Source organism: Macaca mulatta, chromosome 13 (genome assembly GCF_049350105.2).
Source record: "Macaca mulatta isolate MMU2019108-1 chromosome 13, T2T-MMU8v2.0, whole genome shotgun sequence".
In the NCBI taxonomy this organism is placed as follows: Eukaryota; Metazoa; Chordata; class Mammalia; order Primates; family Cercopithecidae; genus Macaca; species Macaca mulatta.
In genome coordinates this window covers 96,359,214-96,377,856 of record NC_133418.1, presented here as the reverse complement: position 1 = coordinate 96,377,856, position 18,643 = coordinate 96,359,214, and the positions used below count along the sequence as shown (strand labels likewise).

At 49.5% G+C, this 18,643-nt stretch overlaps 1 protein-coding gene and 1 long non-coding RNA gene across 4 annotated transcripts in view; one reads left to right on the top strand and one right to left on the bottom strand.

Moving 5' to 3' along the window:
• PLB1 (phospholipase B1) overlaps positions 1 to 18,643 on the top strand; it is a 150,034-nt gene that overhangs the window by 105,874 nt on the left and 25,517 nt on the right. For both annotated transcript variants that reach the window (XM_077959806.1, XM_077959805.1), the window contains exons 36-44: positions 1,641 to 1,692; positions 2,082 to 2,162; positions 2,726 to 2,791; positions 3,631 to 3,731; positions 4,746 to 4,827; positions 5,421 to 5,525; positions 6,597 to 6,692; positions 7,241 to 7,312; positions 15,043 to 15,108. In XM_077959806.1, the coding sequence (XP_077815932.1) occupies positions 1,641 to 1,692; positions 2,082 to 2,162; positions 2,726 to 2,791; positions 3,631 to 3,731; positions 4,746 to 4,827; positions 5,421 to 5,525; positions 6,597 to 6,692; positions 7,241 to 7,312; positions 15,043 to 15,108 (721 nt within the window). The remainder of the gene's footprint in view (positions 1 to 1,640; positions 1,693 to 2,081; positions 2,163 to 2,725; positions 2,792 to 3,630; positions 3,732 to 4,745; positions 4,828 to 5,420; positions 5,526 to 6,596; positions 6,693 to 7,240; positions 7,313 to 15,042; positions 15,109 to 18,643) is intronic.
• LOC144333807 (uncharacterized) lies at positions 8,659 to 15,440 on the bottom strand. 2 transcript variants are annotated; one of them, XR_013402870.1, is made up of 2 exons: positions 15,304 to 15,440; positions 8,659 to 10,169 (listed from the first exon to the last, which is right to left on the bottom strand). It is a non-coding gene; the product is annotated as an uncharacterized LOC144333807 (long non-coding RNA). The 2 variants fall into 2 exon arrangements; XR_013402871.1 differs by lacking the exon at positions 15,304 to 15,440 and adding an exon at positions 15,125 to 15,253 and having other exon boundaries at positions 9,651 to 10,169.

Genomic DNA, 18,643 nt, shown 5'->3' with positions numbered 1-18,643 from the left:
TCTGGAGTAATGAGTCATGTCCCCTCCTTAGCCCCATGATGGAGCTAACAAGAAATGCAATGGAGAAGCCCAGAGGCACCCAAAGAAGAGCATCCGCCAGCCTCCTGGGATGGTCTCCAAGGGGGCCCCTACCCTGCTCCTAGAGACCCCAGCAGCCCAGGTCTTCTTGCTCTGTGCAGCTCCTGGCTCAGCCATCTGAGCCTCTGTCACATGTCATCTTCTTGCTCAACCTTCTGGTTGAGGGGTGTGGCCCCCAGACCTACTCCCTCACCCTGGGAGGACTCTTGGTAATAGAAACAGCTGGGGACAGATGGTCCCACTGCCATGTCCTGGGAGTTCACCTTGCTATGGATCCATCCCACCCAGGTCTATAACAGGGCCCTGAACAAGTGGAAGTGGGGAGCTCAGGTGCCTGAAATCTATTCCTTCCACAAACTGTAATTTTTTTTTTTTTTTTTTTTTTTTGAGAGAGAGTCTCATTCCATCAGCCAGGCTGGAGTACAGTGGCACAATCTCTGCTCACTGTAACCTCCACCTTCCGGGAGTGATTCTCCTGCCTCAGCCTCCCCAGTAGCTGGGATTACAGCCTTCTACCATCACGGCCAGCTAATTTTTGTATTTTTAGTAGAGACAGAGTTTCACCATGTTGGCCAGGCTGGTCTCAAACTCCTGACCTCAAGTGATCCGCACACCTAGCTTCCCAAAGTACTTGGATTACAGGCATGAGCCACTGTACCCGGCCTACATTTTTTTTTTCCAAAGATGGGATTTCACTCTGTCACCTAGGCTGAGTGCCCTGGCATGATCTCAGTTCACTGCAACCTTCACTGCCCAGGCTCAAGCAATCATTCTACCTCAGCCTCCCTAGTAGATGGGACTACAGGCATGTACCACTATACCTGGCTAAGTTTTTTGTAATGTTTGTAGAGACAGGGTTTTACCCTGTTGCCCAGGGTGGTCTCAACCTCCTGGGCTCAAGCAATCCTCCCACCTCAGCCTCCCAAAGTGCTGGGATTACAGGCATGAGCCACCAGGCCTGCCACCTTCCATAAATTATAAACCCAGTCATGTGTAGAGCACATGTGATTCCCTACCTCTTTCTGAAAGAAGCATTTAGATAAGTTTACAAAAAATATATATATATGTACGAGAAAAATCACAGCCATTGGAGGAAATAAAGAAGTAACTGTGTCGATATGAACATTTTTATGGTTATTATGTTTGAGCATCAAACTTAGCTTCCTGGCAGCCAGAGTGAAAAGAGGAAGCATGCTAAAAGTTTCATAGGTCTAATTTTAGGATCTAAACTAGTCTTCCAAAAGAGATGAATGGTTTCTTCACATGGAATCCTAAAAACCCTTTTGCATGTGGAGTCCCAGAAAGGAGACCATGAGTAACCAATATAATTGGCAGTACCTTTGACTATGGCTGCAGGACAAACACATCATTGGCTTTTCAAATGATTATCTGTTGTAATAACTTTCCAGAAGAGGCAAGTCGCTCCTGGTCTCTGAGCCTCGGGATCTCTGCCAGCTCATGCAGTGGGGATGATACTGTAGAAGCCTCTGGTTCAGGCCCCCGAGGAGGAAAACTATGGGTACTATTCCTCCACAGAAGAATGGGTTTTCTCTCTCTCTTAGGGATCTTATGAGCCAAGTCCAAACTCTGATGCAGAAGATGAAAGATGACCATGTGAGTCAGATTTATGGTTATTTCTAAATATTAATTTTCTAACTCACTAAAGTTGTCTTCAAATGAAGTGGTCTGCCATGAAAAGCAGTGAGCCCCATATTATTAGAGACATTCAAGCAGTGGTTGGACAGCTCCCTGACAGGTCCTATGGAGGAGATTATGTCAGTGGGGAGAGCTTTGTTGCTGGGCACAGTGACACTGAAAATCCATCCTGATGCTAAGATTCTGTGGTCTATAAATAAACCTCTAAAACTCCTTCAGTTCAGAGATGCCAATTCCATTACTTCAAGTGGGCAAGGATGTTATAGAGGGTTGACTGGATTTCCTAGGGCAGGGATATTTTTGTTTCCTTGTTGGAAATTACCAAGCATTTTCCTCCTTCCATATAGAGAGTAAATTTCCATGAAGATTGGAAGGTCATCACAGTGCTGATTGGAGGCAGAGATTTATGTGACTACTGCACGGATTCGGTAATGGGGGCCAGGTCCAGGCCTACGTGTTGTTCCTAACTTTGCCCAGTAGGCATTGGAGATCTTCCCTGAGAACAGCTCCTAAAACCAATCCTAGGATTATCCAGCTACACCCATGTCTGCACATATACACATACAACACATACACACACACATACACACACTTCTTACCCCACCACCCTCCAGGTTCTTGGCACCATCTCCATGTCCTAGGTGATGAGGTAGCAGGTGGCAGATATATGGTATTTCTACTCCTCTCTCTTATAACTCCTGAGAATTCAGAAAGAGGAAACTGTAGCAAGCAATTGGTAGGAGAAGTCTCCACTTTCTACTCCTGAACCAAAGCTCTGGCTAAAGTTTCTAGTCTTCCCACTGGCCCATCTTTGACAACAGCAAGTAGTCAACTATTCATCTCAGATTTTGACGTGGTGAGCTGGCCACAGCTGGAGGCTAGAGGGGGAACAACTCCTTAGGGCTGGAGCCAGAAGGGAAGTTGAGAACTGCCTCCACTGCCCTCTCACCCTAATCAGTTTCTCCTCTTCCTCCTTCCTGTCTCTTTCTAGAATCTGTATTCTGCAGCCAACTTTGTTGACCATCTCCGCGATGCCTTGGATGTCCTACATAGAGAGGTGGGTAGGGGGCTCCCACAAGCTGATAACAGCTCAAGCATGGTGAGGGTGAAGGTGGATGGGGGGAAAGAATGGGAGAAGAACCCCCTTCTCTCAAGGAGACAGCCAGGGGCATGGGTTCCTTCTGTTTTCAGAACCCCAAGGAAAGCTTATTCTATATGGAATCAGCCCCGAAGGGTCTCAGGTCTGAGGAAGGGAAGGCTGTTCCCCCACCACTACCTGGGACACTCGGTGGAATTGTCTAATGTCTCCCCACTACTATCTGGGACATTTTTTTTGGTGGTAGCAGCCAGGTGGGCCCCAGGCTGGGCACTGCATTCTGAGCCACAGGGTGGGTCGAGAGCAAGCCCCTGTCTGGTCCTGCACCCAGCAGCACATTCCCCCTCCACCACCACCATCCTCTGGCAAGGACAAGCTGCCCTGGCTACCTGACACAGGGCGCTCTGACCACCAGATGCTTCCCTGGTGGGCTGAGCCCGCGTGCCTACTCAGCAGAGTTAGGCCAGGTTGGGCTGGAGGGAACAGGTCACCTATCTCACCGAAGGTCATTCTAATGTATCTGGGCTCACTACATGATGGCCAAACAGAGATGATCTCTTAGCCTTTATTGTCCCACTCCAGGAGGTGCCATTGCTGCTGCAGCCCCTTTGGGTGGCACCCATGGAGTTGTGTGATGTACGGCCTGTAAGACCCTAGGAGGTAGCCCTGTATAGACTCCTCAGAACTCAACTCCAGAAAGACCAAGCTGGATTGCTAAAGGAACCCATTCCTCAGGGCCCTGAGACAGCCCCAGGAAGAAGCCCCCGGAGCCCCCCTCTCATCCGCCGCTTTTCCATTAGGTGCCTAGAGCCCTGGTCAACCTCGTGGACTTCTTGAACCCCAGTGTCATGCGGCAGGTGTTCCTGGGAAACCCGGACAAGTGCCCAGTGCAGCAGGCCAGGTAGGCAGGTCCTGACTGTCCCCACACTGGAGATGCCCTCACCTCCTGGTCTGGCCCGCAGGCAGTGGTGAAGCCTCAGGGTCTTTGTGACTTGGTCTATCCATGTGTCCAAGTCTGTAAAGGAGGATTCCTGCCAGAACGATCCCCTTCCGGAAGGCTGGAGCCATGACTCCCCTGTTACCTAACCTCAAGGTGCCTGGCAGGAACTTCTGTGATACCAGGCAGCCACACAGGGGAGGGATCAAGGTTGGGACAGAGGCTGGTGTCTGAGAGACAGGATAGCCCAGACGGTGAACATGGGCAGTGGTTAGGGATGTAGACATGTGTGGTCAAACTGTAACAGAAAGCAAGGAAAAGGTACGAGCAACTCAGTTACCTTTAGGGGAAGAAGAGAATTAGGAGGGACACAGGGAGTTTCAAACTGGGAATGTTTTGTTTCTTAAACTGGACCATAAGTACATGGGTGTGTGTTTTATTGTTCTTTGTATCTTACACATCTATTTACTTAGCAAATCTTACAGAACTTCCTGTGTACCGGGCGTTGTTTCAAGTGCTTTAGAAATCTCTCTTTTAAGTAGCTGTGATGGGTGTGAAAAGGGCACTTATGTGAATGAAGGAGAGGTCTAGGGCATAGCATCAGAGGCCCAAAAATACCAGCTCCAATACCAGAGGATGCATTTTCTTTTTAATTAAACACTAAATTTTCACTGCCCAAATTCATTTGCTCAGCTGAGTAATCGGTTGCAGGCCCAGCACCTGCAGTCCAACACTTGTGCTCTGTTGGTTTGAGAGGGTCCTCATTCCCACACCGGCTCCCTCCCTTGGGCTTTCTCCAGTGCCCCCGTGAGGCCTGAAGCCTGCCCCTGAGCATGTGCACCAGAGCTCAAGACTTCAGTGCTCCTAAACCAGGGTGGGAGGGAGCCTCTCCACCCCTCCCCTGAACCTGGGCAATCAGAACCAGCACCTGATGGAAGCCTGGGCTCTGGGGCCTCCTGCCTCCCCATCTTTGTGCAGCATTTTGTGTAACTGCGTTCTGACCCTGCGGGAGAACTCCCAAGAGCTGGCCAGGCTGGAGTCCTTCAGCCGAGCCTACCAGGTAAGACCAAGAAGGGGCCATCCTGTGTCCTCTCCCCCACGCTCACTCTAACACACAGCCCAGAGCCCCCAGGGAAGGAAGGGCTGGTCAGGGCTTGCAGGGAGACGGGGAGCACCCTGGTTCCCTTCCTCTGTCTCACGTCACTGTGGTGTCTCAGGCCCCCTGGTTGGAATCATCCCAGTAGGATCCAGGTGGGAAAGCCCCCATGGCCCAGCTGCCCTTGAGGGCTTAACCCCAACTCCTGGCCCGGAGCCCTGGGTGCCTCATGAGACCCCCTTTCCCTCCCCCACACTCCCACTCCAAAGGCAGGAGCCGAGCCTCTGGCGGGTCTTCCCAGGTTTTTATCCCTTTTGGGACTTCCTGCCTAGCCCTTCAGGGAGAGTAGTCTACTTACAATCAATACAAAAAGGTGACCCAACCTGTTTCCAAATTCTCGAAAGGGACTTGCCATCAGGTGCATTTGTGTTCTCAAGGGAAAGGCTGAGTCGGCCCCTTCACCCAGGGAGATGGGCTGCCCATCACCCCTGCTCTTGCCTCACTGGGCCCTGGGCCCACCAGGGCCTGTGCTGAAGACCCTGTGCGTGTGTCCCCAGAGCAGCATGCGTGAGCTGGTGGAGTCAGGCCGCTATGACACACGGGAGGACTTTTCGGTGGTGCTGCAGCCCTTCTTCCAGAACGTCCAGCTCCCTGTCCTGGCGGTATGTCCCCTGCCCTCACCCATGGTGCTCTTTTAGAGGAAGAAATTCAAGGCAGAAATGCCAGTTGCTTCCATGAGCATGTGCATAAAATGGGAAAGACACAGCTTTCCAGGGGCTGTGCTGGCAGGTGCGGGCTCCCTGAATACCTGAGCCGTATCCGTATGTGTGAGGCTCCCATGACCCCTGTAACAGCCTCCATTGTGTTGAGCACCTACTAGTGCCAGGCACTGTGCTTTCCGTAAGTGAAATTGTCACATCTGTGTTTGGAAATGAGTGTGATCGACCGCATGGAACACAGGTGTAGAGATCATTTAGGAAATAAGGGACAGGGAGGCCGACACGAACACAGCCAGCTCCGGATGACTAGCTTTCTGCCACACACGTGGCCTCTCTCGTGCGCAGCACTGCGGTTACAAGGGAGCATTCTGGGGGTTCTCTGTCTCCACCCGGGCCATGCCCTTTGCCTGGCACTTCCACTCTGAACAGAAGAGATCTGTGAGTGGACCCGGTGAGGACTGAGGTCTGTTCCCCTGGGTTGCCACCCCAAGAGGCTCACCTAACTGGAGGGAAGTGGGAAGGAGAGCAGCTCTATGCCACCCCAGCACCCCAGCACCAAGGCTGGTGTCAGGGGACCCAGCTACGCAGGCCTTCCCCAAGGCTTTGTTCCATTCTCCCCACCAGTACCACCAGGACCAGCAGACCAAAAGCTGGGAAGTCGCTTTTCCCATCTGGCTGGCCAGGACTCTCTGCAGGACCAGGATCTCACTCCTTCATCCATGGCATGGCCTCCGGCATTACATGAATGTGCCCCAAAATATGACACCTTTCTAATTAAACAAGGGGCACTTATAGGGTCAAAAAGGAAGGTTGGGGTTGGGGTCACCCGAAACTATTATTTGTGGGATCGCCCGCATCTCTCTCTTTAGGTGAGAGGGCCCTGTAGGGGCTGGTGACCTGGAGCACTCCCAGGGGAAGGAAGGTGTTGAGTGGTCAGTCCCAGGGGCCAGGCCCGCTGGTGGTGGCTCGCTCTGAAGCAATAGGATCTTGAGGGGGTATATTGGTCTCTTTCAGGATGGGCTCCCAGATACGTCCTTCTTCGCCCCAGACTGCATCCACCCAAGTCAGAAATTCCACTCCCAGCTCGCCAGAGCCCTTTGGGCCAATATGGTAAAATAAGTGGGGTGTCCCTTGTTCCCTGGGGTTCTAGTCTAGGGCAGAGCACCAGCCCCTACAGAATGGAGCCTTGCAAGTGAGGCTGAGGGGGCAGTGGCTGGCACATCTGTAGACGTCTATGCGGTTGGAAATGTGGAGTCCTTAAGAGCCTGCTCGGCCTGAGCTCGGCTGCACCCTCTCCTCAGAGCTTTGAACTCTGAGGAGGGAGCTCTCTACAGAAACGCAAGCCAAAAACCCCACATTCATTCAACTTTCCCTGTGTGCCAGCCACCATGTCAGGCAGTTTAAGCCATGTTATCTCATTTATGGCTCTCCACATCCCTGCTAGAGAAGCATGACAAGTCCCCGAAGAAGCTACTCCCAGAGAAGCAAAGCAACTGGCCCAAAACCCCACGGCTGGCAACTGGCAGAGCCAGAAGCGGGAGCCAAGCCCCCCTGAAATTGAGTTCTGAGCTTTCCCCACTGCAGGATGCTGCCAGGGAATGTTCACTTCCATGGAAACAAACTACTACACCCGTGTCTCCCTTTTCTTCCCTGATCAGCTTGAACCACTTGGAAGCAAAACAGAGACCCTGGACCTGAGAGCAGAGATCCCCATCACCTGCCCCACTCAGGTAAGAGGGGAGGACCTGCCTGGCTCCTCTCCACAAACCAGGACACACAGTTCGCCCTACCCACTTCGTCTTCCACCCCAGCTTCCTCAGCACCCATCTCGCCCCCTTACTGAGGCCTGAGAGATTTGGAGGATGGAGGGGAGTCCATGAGAATGGACAGGGGAGGCGAGAGGGGAGACGAGAGTGCAGCCGCCATTGGGAATAGGAGACGCAGCAGGGAGAGGAGGACCAGGCCCCAGCAGAAGGAGGGGATCCTGGTGAGAAAAGTGGGCTCTTGAGAGAGGCCATCGGGATGCCAGGAAAATGGCAGGAAGGCTTCTTTTAGCAGCGGTGTTTGGGGCAGATGAAAAAGTCTGACTACAGGCTAGAGGGCCCAGGCAGGACCCCGGCAGGCTCAGGAGCTGTGGCTGGAGACAGGAGAGCCTGGATTAGGGAGATTCCACAAGGAAAGGATCACAGAGGAGAGCAGCAAAGGGCAGAGCCCAGAGCTGTATGGAGGAGGGACGAGGATGGACCTACAAGGACACGGCAGCTACAGGCTCCTTTTAAGGAGGAATCTGTAAGTGGTTGTTCAGCTTGACTTCAGGCCTGGGGTGGGGCAGGTTCTCAGCCACATTGTCTTCAGCTCCTGTTTCTAGGCCCTGTCTTATGGCTTTTTAACCAAATAAGGCCAAGACCAGAGAGCCCTCAGCAGCAATAAAAGCAGAAAGCCTGACCCAATCTGGAAAGCTGGGTTTCCCTCCTAGGTCGGCCACACCACCCTCTCCCACCCTCCCTGCTGGGGAATGGACCTGCAGCTCCCCCATGTGTCTGCTGGGAATCCTGAGAGAGTGGGCACCCCTGTTCACTGCCTGCTCCCGGTCTGCTGCCTGCCCTACCCTAGTCTTGGGCTCAGGCTCAGTCTCGTGTGCCATCAGGAGAGCAAGCATGGCAGGAAGAAGGGATGGAAGTGAAGATAGTCGTCGCAGAGGGCTCCGTTGCTGGGTCTTGTGCTTGGAGCTAAGGAGATTGTCAGATTGTGCAACAACTAGTGCAACACAGATGACTCTAGTCCAGGTGGTCAGATGCTGGCCAAAGGCCTGGAGCAAAACCTTGGAGGCCCCTACTGTGCCAGGTGTAAACTCTTTAACTGTTTTCCTAAGAATGCCTGGGGGTTCTAGGGGAGAAGCCAGGGAACGTGGGTAGTGGGGGCATTTGGGGACTCAGAAATAGCCACAATAAGCCATACTGTAGGTATTTCAATATTTTACCAACCCTGTAGCCATACTGAATATCAGCCATGGAGCGCCCTTTCCAAACTGTCCACTCCCCTTCCATTACATAACAAAAGCAGCCATCATTTGCTCTTTCTTTCAACAAACGTGTATTGAGCACTGAGTTGGAGCCTAAGCCCTGGGTCAGGGAGAGCCCTGTCACTGTGGGCTTCAAGGCAACCACTTCCAGGCTCTGCCCCAGATCAGGCAGAGACCCCCAAAAGGAGGCTGCTCCACCCAGCAGCATCTTAAGCACAGTGGGCTCAGTGCCTCCCTTCTAGACAGAGCCTGATGGAGCCACTGCACTGATTTGCAGAGGTGAGCAGATCCAGCCTCGTGGAACCAGTAGAAGCAGCCCAGCCCGGGTGAAGGTGTTGCTAAGCAACCTTGGAGCTCGTTCTGAAAGGGTCCATCTGTTGGCCAGCCCAACTTCACTGCGTTCTGAGCATTCTGCATTCCTCGGGTCCCATCTGCTCCCTCCCATGTGCCTTGGAGTGATATAAAAGTCCACCAGCATCTCAGTGTGAGCTGACAGGGGCCAGGCAGCACATATTTTTGTCCTAGATGTGTCTAAACATAGAGGCAACAGGCGACAGGCAGGACGCAGTGGGGGGCGGGAGGCAGGAGGCCGAGATGGCTGTGAGCATGAGCTTTCTCAGCCTCCTCCCATCCTCAGTCTAACTGCTCATACATTCTGCGAGCCAGGTAGGGTGACTTAACAGCATACCGTGGATTTCTGTTGTACTTTCAAGTTGGACAGTCCTTTTACAGCCAACTTTTGACTAGCCATTCTGTGGACTGAGCCTATACTCTGCCTTAATGGGCTTTCTGCCCAGTCCTTTCCTAACCCCAGGGCAGCTGGCTGAATGCCTGGTCCTTTTTTTAGCTTTCATTCTTCTTGACCTCTCTGAAGCCCTTGTCAAAGGTCACCACCTCCCCCTTGAAATTCACTCCTTCCTGGGTTTGTGGACACTAAATCGCCTTTATTTTTCTGGTCTTCTGGTTGCTGCCTTTAATGACCCTCCTCATCCCTTTCCCCAGTCTTGAAAATGTAGATATTCTCCAATTTTCATGTCTCCATTCTGTTTTCTTTCCTTTTTCACTCGCTTTTTGAAACAGGGTCTTGCTCAGTCTCCCAGGCTGGAAGTGAGTGGAGCAATCACAGCTCACTGCAGCCTTGAACTCGTGGGCTCAAGCCATCCTCCCACCTCAGTCTCCTGGGTAGCTGGTACTGCAGGCATGCACCACCGTGCCCAGCTAATTTTGGTTTGTTTGTTTGTTTGTTTGTTTTGGTAGAGGTGGGGTCTTGCCGTGTTGCTCAGGCTGGTTTTGAACTCTGGACTCAAGTGATCCACCAGCCTCAGCCTTCCAAAGAGCTGGGATTACGGGTGTGAGCTGCTGTGCCTGGCCTCTGTTTTCTTTTCTCTGTCTCCACATCCTCTCACTCTGAGACTTATCCATTTCCAGGATTTCCTGTGAAATTTCTTTGTGCTGCATTCGTCAGTCTCTCAATCTGTGTCTTCATTTCTTCTTTCCCGAACTCCAATCCTCTATTTCCGACCTTTAAAATACATTTCTCCTTGGATGCTCTATATGGTATAAGGCTACCCAAAAGACAGATTAATGTATGATCAAGCGGGAGGGGGGCTGAAATAAGTTCATGTATTACACCCTGTCAGAAGTCTGTCAAATTCCCTTAAACTTAGTTTTCTGTCTAGCAGTGTTTTTATATTGAATTACATAGGTGACATTGTTATCTTTTTGATGCTCAGAGCTTCTAAATCTAATCCTGCCATGACCCCACCACCATCTCAAGCTTCACATTCATTCAAAAAATAATTTTCTGAGCAAGGAGTGTCTAAATAGGAACTAATTCTTTGTCTTCCCAAACTCTCTGCCTCTTAGGAGTTCTCTATTTCTGTCAGTGTCATTGGAGTTTTCAAATTCTGCCGGCATGAAATGTCAGGGACCCTATCTAATAGGATTCCTACCAGTCCTCCAGAATCTAATAGGATTCTTCCCACCTGTCCCTCTTCCCTTTCCCACTGCCACTGCAGGGGCTCAGATCCTCATCACTTTGTACGTTAAAGGCTACCTATTCCCACCTTCCCACCATGAAACAATAGACTTACGTAATCTTAGGTTCTCAGTGGGGAGGGCCTTAGACTTCTGTGGATGCAATCTCTCAGAGAATAATGGAATTCTTCTACCATATTCCTCCCAAGACACCCTATGGCCTCTGCTTAAATGTTCACAGTTTTTTTTTTAATTTATTTTACTTTAAGTTCCAGGATACATGTGCAGAAGGTGCAGGTTTGTTACAGAGGTATACATGTGCCATGGTGGTTTGCTGTACATATCAACCTGTCATCTAGATTTTAAGCCCCGCATGCATTAAGTATTTGTCCTAATGTTCTCCATCCCCAAATGTTCACACTTTCTTAAGGTGAGCTTTCAAACCACCTGAAATCAGTGTAGGTAGGAACCAGCACTTTTTAAAAAAAAAATTAATAGTGATGGGGTCTCATTCTATTGCCCAGGCTGGTCTCAAACTCCTGAGCTCAAGCAATCTTCCCACATTGGCCTCCCAAAGTGCTGGGATTACAGGTGTGAACCACCACACCCAGTGTTGAATGGAATGCGATAGAAAACCTCATAGGACATCCCATGAAATACCATTATGTCCTCCTGCCTCTGACTGCCACCACCCAGCTGAGAGTCTTCTCAGTTCCAACCATTCATTGCACACATGGCTGCCAACCCCTGCCTCATATGGGTATTTCTCCTTGGAATGTGGCCCCTGTAAGGTGGCGACTGTACGTCTCGTTTCATCTAACCAGCACAGAGGAGAAGAAAATCACGCCTCCTTCCCTGTGGAACGTTACACCTAGTAATGCAGCCAGGATGTTAATGGCCTTGTCCCGCAGCCACTGACTCATGTTGCTGACTCACATCAGGAGGCTGTCTGGGCTCTGCCTCCCCAGGCAGCCCACACCATCTTTGCATGGCTGGAACTACTAGACCGGTTCCTTGCGCTACCATTCAGTTGGCTCCCCTTTTACTCACGGGGGCTCCAAACCTAGCCTTCAAGAGCCAGTCAGGCTTCATCGAACCTGTCTTTCACGTCATCTGCTTGGCTCCAGGCCTTTAAACCACTCTGACTCATGCATGTACCAAGTGGTCAATGGTCAATAAACTCAGCTAAAACCAAGCCCAATAAAACCCAATAAAAACCCATTAGACAGGGACATAGGAGTTGGGAAAAAAAGAAAAGAAGGGGAGTGGGAGAAAGCCCTGAGGCACCCGCCACAACCCTGGGCTGTTTCTGTCCTTGCCATGGCCTCAGTCTGTAACACATTCCAGTGTCTCCTTGACCTCTGGCCCTCTAGCTCTGCCTCCTTTTCCCCAACCTGTAGATCTTGTGATCAAACAGATTCAATGAAACACGTTCTCCACTTGCACTCGCGGCACTTCCAAAAAGGTCAGCTTTGTCTTTCCCTCAGTGCCTCCCATGCTGGTCACGGTAGGACTGGCTCCAGCTGCTGGACTCTCTAAGCCCAGTCTGGGCTCCTTTGAAGTGCAGGGAGAATGCCACTGAGTCTTGTCTCCGAGGACCCTACATCTCCAGATCTTGCCCCAGTTCCTCAGCAGGTGCTGCCCTGACTGGCCACGCCGTTCTCTGATGCTTCACTGCCTCAGCTTCTCAAGTCTGTCTCCCCACCCAAGCCAGTTGTCTCTTTCTCTCCTCCCCTCGTCCTGGCTCCTAGAAACGCTCTAACGCTGCGGCTGCTCAACCAGCGTGGGTCAGTTAGTTATAAATGCTCCCAGATCACCCTCTCTGTTGGCGAATGCTGAGGGAATGCTTGCTGTTAACCCGAGACAAGCCCAAGTAGCTACATGGACCTGCCACCATCAGCCCTCTTCTGTCTTATGCTGTTGTAGATGGTCCAGGGCTCACTTCTCCCACTTGGCCCTGAGTACCTCTCCTTGAAAGGATGTCAGGGGCCGGGCACGGTGGCTCATGTCTGTAATTCCAGCACTTTGGGAGGCTGAGGCAGGTGGATCACGAGGTCAGGAGATCGAGACCATCCTGGCTAACACGGTGAAACCCCTGTCTCTACTAAAAATACAAAAAATAAAAAATAATAATAATAATAGCTGGGTGTGGTGGCAGGCGCCTATAGTCTCAGCTACTCAGGAGGCTGAGGCAGGAGAATGGTGTGAACCCAGGATGCAGAGATCGCGCCACTGCACTCCAGCCTGGGAGACAGAGCAAGACTCTGTCTCAAAAAAAAAAAAAAAAAAAAAAAAAAAAAGGATATCTGTTACCAGCCCCTGTTTCAGACAGGAATGCTGAGACCAGAGGAAAGGGAAGACTTGTCGGGTGCCTCAGGGAACCAGGATCTGAGCTGGGGGCTGAGAGCTCTGTGTGGGTGGACTCTGTCCTCCCAGTGTCTTCCTTTCCCGCTGTCTGACCAACAGGGTTTTTGTTGGCCTGACCTCCAGTGTGAGGAATGGAACCAGGCAAGAGGCCGGTCCGGTCAGCTCTGGCCCCAGTTGGGCATTCATCACTTGTTCCCTAACCTGGAAACAGTCCCTTCCTTACTCAGGCTCAGCTTCTGCTCATCTGTCAAGTGGGGCATTTGGGGGGTGCAAAGTCAGTCACCTACAATGCCAGGCAAGAACATGGTTGTGTACATGTGGTCAGGTATGAGACAAGATCACTTTTCCAACATTCTGGTTTTCCCTTTCCTTTTTTTTGAAACAGAGTCTTGCTCTGTCACCCAGGCTGGAGTGCACCGGTACGATATCAGCTTACTGCAACCCCTGCCTCCCAGGTTCAAATAATTCTCGTGCCTCAGCCTCTCAAGTAGCTGGGATTACAGGTGTGTACCACCACACCTAGCTAATTTTTTTTTTTTTTTTTTTTTTTTTGTATTTTTAGTAGAGACAGGGTCCATGTTGTCCAGCCTGGTCTCGAACTCCTGGCCTCATGTGATCAACCCCTCCCATTGGCCTCCCAAAGTGCTGGGGTTACAGGTGTGAGCCACTGCACCCAGTCTAAATTTTTTTTTTTTTTTTTTTTTTGAGGCGGAGTCTCGCTCTGTCGCCCAGGCTGGAGTGCTGTGGCCGGATCTCAGCTCACTGCAAGCTCCGCCTCCTGGGTTCCCGCCATTCTCCTGCCTCAGCCTCCCAAGTAGCTGGGACTACAGGCGCCTGCCACCTCGCCCGGCTAGTTTTTTGTATTTTTTAGTAGAGACGGGGTTTCACCGTGTTAGCCAGGATGGTCTCGATCTCCTGACCTCGTGATCCGCCCGTCTCGGCCTCCCAAAGTGCTGGGATTACAGGCTTGAGCCACCGCGCCCGGCCAATTTTTTTTTTTTTAATTGAAACAGAATCTCACTCTGTTGCCCAGGCTGGAGTACACCGGCACAATTATAGCTCACTGTAACCACAAACTCCTGGGTTCAAGCAATCCTTCTGCCTCAGCCTCTTGAGTAGTTAGGACTACAGGCACACGCCACCATGTTGAGCTAATTTATTTTTGTAATTTGTTGTAGAGATGGGGTCTTGCTATGTTTCCCAAGCTGGTATTAAACTCTTGGCCCTAAGCAATCCTCCTACCCTGGCCTCCCAAAACACTGGGAATACAGGCATGAGCCACTGCGTCAGCCTGGTTTTTTCTGCTTGTTCCCATTTTATTCCCAAATTTTCAGACCATGGGCTTACTACTCCACTGAGCACATTTTGTGGGAGTACACAGCCTGGGCCCAGTTGGTGTTTCCTGATCTTAGTCTTATCAACTTGATCTTGCTTCCCTGTCATTTTTACGTTTTCTCATTAGCTTTCTCCCCATTTCTCCTTTGTCTGCTTCCTTCTTCCTTCTTTAATTAACCCCTTACCTGCAACTGGGTGGACTTGGGTTCTTGACTGGGCTTGTGTGAAAACGATTGTGAAACAGATAGGTAAGTAGAGAATGAGGAGGATGTTTTACAAGAAAAAAAAATGACTAAGATACAGGAACCCAACCTAAAGAGGATAAGACATATAGTTCAAAGGAGGCAGAAAGAAAAAACATAACAGATATTCAAATATATTGATAATCATAATACTTTCTGGAAGAGAAAAAAAATGCTGAAACATGAATCCCTTGCTAGAGAAATTACAACGCCAAGAAAATAGATAGGTCTGAGGATTAGGGAGCTGTTCAGTTGCTAGGAGGGGCACAGAAGTGCAGACCCCAGACTGCAATGGGTATGAAACCCTCTGCGGGCCTTGTGTTGTCCATCCCTTGCCAGAGCTGTTATGTAAAACCCTCTGGAAAATGAATGAAATTATGTTTATATAGTTCTTTCTATATAAGTGCAGAAGAATCATGTTAAATAAATCTACAGGGCAGGATTGTTAGTTTTTCTCCTTCGCAAGCAAACTTCAGTGCTGTCAGATAACCTCTCCATGTGGTTTCTTTTCTCTTAGAATGAGCCCTTCCTGAGGACCCCTCGGAACAGTAACTACACATACCCCACCAAGCCAGCCACTGAGGTAACCCCTGACTCACCTCTGCGTCTCTCAGACACAAACCATTTCCACCTGCCAGGGGCTCGGGTGTGGTGCAGGCTTCAGAGCGTTCACTGAAGCAGAAATGTGCTTCTTACGTACTGGGGATTGGAATGTACAGAAAAGGTTCCCGAACCACGAAGCCCCAGGATTGCCCTAACATGTTCTCAAGTTGCTTACCTGACGTCAGCCCCCAAGCAGAGGAAGTGCCTGTGGATTGATTTTCTTTGACCTTGGCAATCCTGGGCTCACAGACATGGTGACTGCTTAAGCAGCTCAGCCTCTCAAGAGGGAGAGGCTGCGGGTGTGATGTGGCGTTGACTTCTCAGAAGGTGGAAGCTGAGTGGGAGAGAACTGCAATTTCAGGGGTGGGGCCCAAAAGGAAGTGGAGGCATGTTCATGTTCATGTTCATGTTCATGTTCATGTTCCTGTTCCTGTGGGCCCCTAGGCCTTGTTTGGTTCAAGTCAGTCATTCTAGTGCTAAGGATTCAGAGCCCATGGTTAATTCCATTGGATGGACCGTGTCTGTGAGCCTAGGACGGCCACCGCAAAGATGGCCTGGAGGACCCTGGACTACACCATGACTGGCAGTCAGACCTGGTCCAGATCAGGTCTGTTGGTCACCAGGATGGGGTTCGACCAGCAGTTTCGGTTTCACACCTATATTATATCCAGTCTCATGCTGGGGGCTAGAAGGCATGCAGAGAAGTATCGAACATGGTCCAGACCAGGAGAAGTGAGAGCCCAGTAGAGTTTCACAATTATTGAGCACATACTATGTGCCAGACACCATTCCAGGAAGACAGAAGTGTCAACCAGACAGGTGGATCCCGGCCCTCACGTAACTTACAATCTACAGAGAAAGGCATCTTATATACATGGCTAGGCATGGTCACTTCAGATAGTGATGACAGCTCTGAGGAGTGTGATGGGGCCGGGGCAAGGGAGGCACATTCAGGTGCACTGTGCAGGCCTGGCCTCTCTGAGGGGAGATTTAAACTGAGATGTGCATAATGAAGAGATACTTGCTACACAGAGAGCCAGAAACACAGTCCCAGGCAGAAGGACCATGGACCACACAGGCTCAGAAGTGGGACTGTGTTGCATGTATTTGGGGAAGACAGAGGTGGTCAGAGTGACTGGGGGCATGAGAATGAGGTGGAGAGTGGGGGAAATGAGATCAGGAGTGCCAAGGAGCCAGATCACACAAAGCCTGAATTCCTGAGTAAAAACGTTGGATTTCAAGTGAAGAAAGGTGGGAAGCCATTGGCGGTCTCAGGAAAGAGTGACATGATCTGGTTCATGTCTTTCAAAGATCTCCCTGACTGCTATCTGTAGAATGGATTGGGCATCCACAGGAGTGATTGGGGAAAGACATTATATAAGCCAGCTGAAGAAACTAACCCATATGAAATTGTTAAGAACTGTTGGATGCTAAGCTCTGCGGTACAAGCAATACCAGATTGCTGGCTGCAGGTTATGCTGTGTCCAGCCTCTCTGAATTTTCTCAGGCTCACGTTAGCCCAGTGGAGGCTTGTCCTCATTGAACCAGTGACCAAATTCCATGAGAATTGAAATGTCAGCTGCATCTTGTGAATCAGGCATTTCTTCATTGATTCAACATTTACCTGTTGGATGCCTACGTGGAGTGGGCACTATGCTAAATGCTGGGTAGACAATGGTGAGCTGAATGGGTCTGGATCTGCCCTCTTGGTTCTTCAGTCTCATGTGTCTTTGCTTTTGCTGCTGGAAAAGCTAAAAATCCCAGAGCTAGAAGGGTGTGTGTTAACAGCTTTCTACTCAAAGCAGCCACAGAAACAAAATTCTGTCATCTGAGGTAACATGGGTGAGCCTAGAGGATATAACGTTCAGTGAAATAAGTCAGGCACAGAAAGACAAATACTACATGTCCTCACCATATGCGGAAGCTAAAGAAGTTGACTTCACAGAAGTAGAGTATAAATAGCGGTTATTAGAGGCTGGGAAGGGTGGATGGTGGTTGCAGAGTAGGGACAGCATAAATTGATTAACAGAAAATTATAGCTAGATAGGAAGGATAATTTCTAGTGTTCTATGGCACAGTAGGGTGACTATAGTTAACAGTTTACCATATATTTTCAAATAGCTAGAACAGCAGATTTTGAATGTTCCCAACACAAAGAAACGATAAATATTTGAAGTGAAGGATATGCTAATAACCCTGATTTGATCACTGCACATTGTAGAGATGTATCAAAATATCATACTATGCCTCATAAATATGTACACTTATATGTCAATTAAAAATAATAAAAGCAAAACTGATAAAGTAGGCACAAAGAGGCTTTACCTGGGAACTTGTTAAAAATGCAGAGTCCTGCGTACCACCCCAGACCTGCTGAATCAGAATCTGCAGCTTAAGATCTTCAGGGGATTTGGATGCACTGATTTTGGATGTGGTGCGTGGTTCTTCCCTTGTGACAGACGAGCACGTTTAAATTCCAGCCAGGGTCTGTTCATCTACACGGAATATGCTTATCTCTGGTTCACCAACTATCTGAGTTATATCTCATGTGCTGATGGCTGAATAACTTTTTACGTTGCATTTTCTCTGAGTATTTGTCATCTGCACACAAGCATGTTCTTGATTTCATTAAACCTTTCAACAGAAGAAATCCATCAGTGTGATGAATTGAGCAGTCCCTTGGAAAAAACTAAATTCCATTGGACTAAGCAAATAATATTTAAAAGTTCCATTTTTGCTCCCTCATGATAGGAATATTTCAACAAGGCTTGTCTTCATCATCTTATTGAAGAGATGGATAAGCTTTCATAGTGTCTGGCAGTCAGACTCCTGGACAATCGGTCAACCTGGTCAAGCCCTACTCCGCACTCAGCATGCATATATTTGGGACTTTGGGAAGATATTCAATTTGACCCCAGATTTTTGGTACTAATCATTTCTGTGCCCTCTGCTTCCCTCCCCACTCCTTCCCCCAGCACCTGGAAAATATGCTCTGTGTTAGAGATAAAGAAAATTTACTAAAAGCATCCAGGGTTGCTTGCATTAATTAACAAACATATAAGGAATAAGGCTGTTAAGTTAAATATGCAAAAAGACATACAGGTATCCAGAAAAGATAGGCAGAAACTAGGAGCCTTACAATTGTAAAATATTTTGTGTTACTATTCTAAAAATTTTTTAATTATTGTTTAGGTTCTAGCATTATAATTAGTGTCAATTAGCTTAATTTTATAAAACACACATACCTGTAATCTCATGTTAGGCATCCAAATGCTGTGTTCCTTTGGGAGACTCGCCTGTATATGACTTCATGGTTTTCTTCCCTGCTTTGGGGCAGCCACTGGCTCCATTCAAAGCGTAGACGTATTGGCATACGAAAGGTTGTGTGTGGGTGCACATGTGGGGACATGCACTGTGGGTTGTGCATAGGGGTAGCTAGACACACCCATTTCTTCCCCTAATTTCCCTCCTAGCCCATCTATAGCTCACAGTTCTTTCCCTTACATGATCCTGTA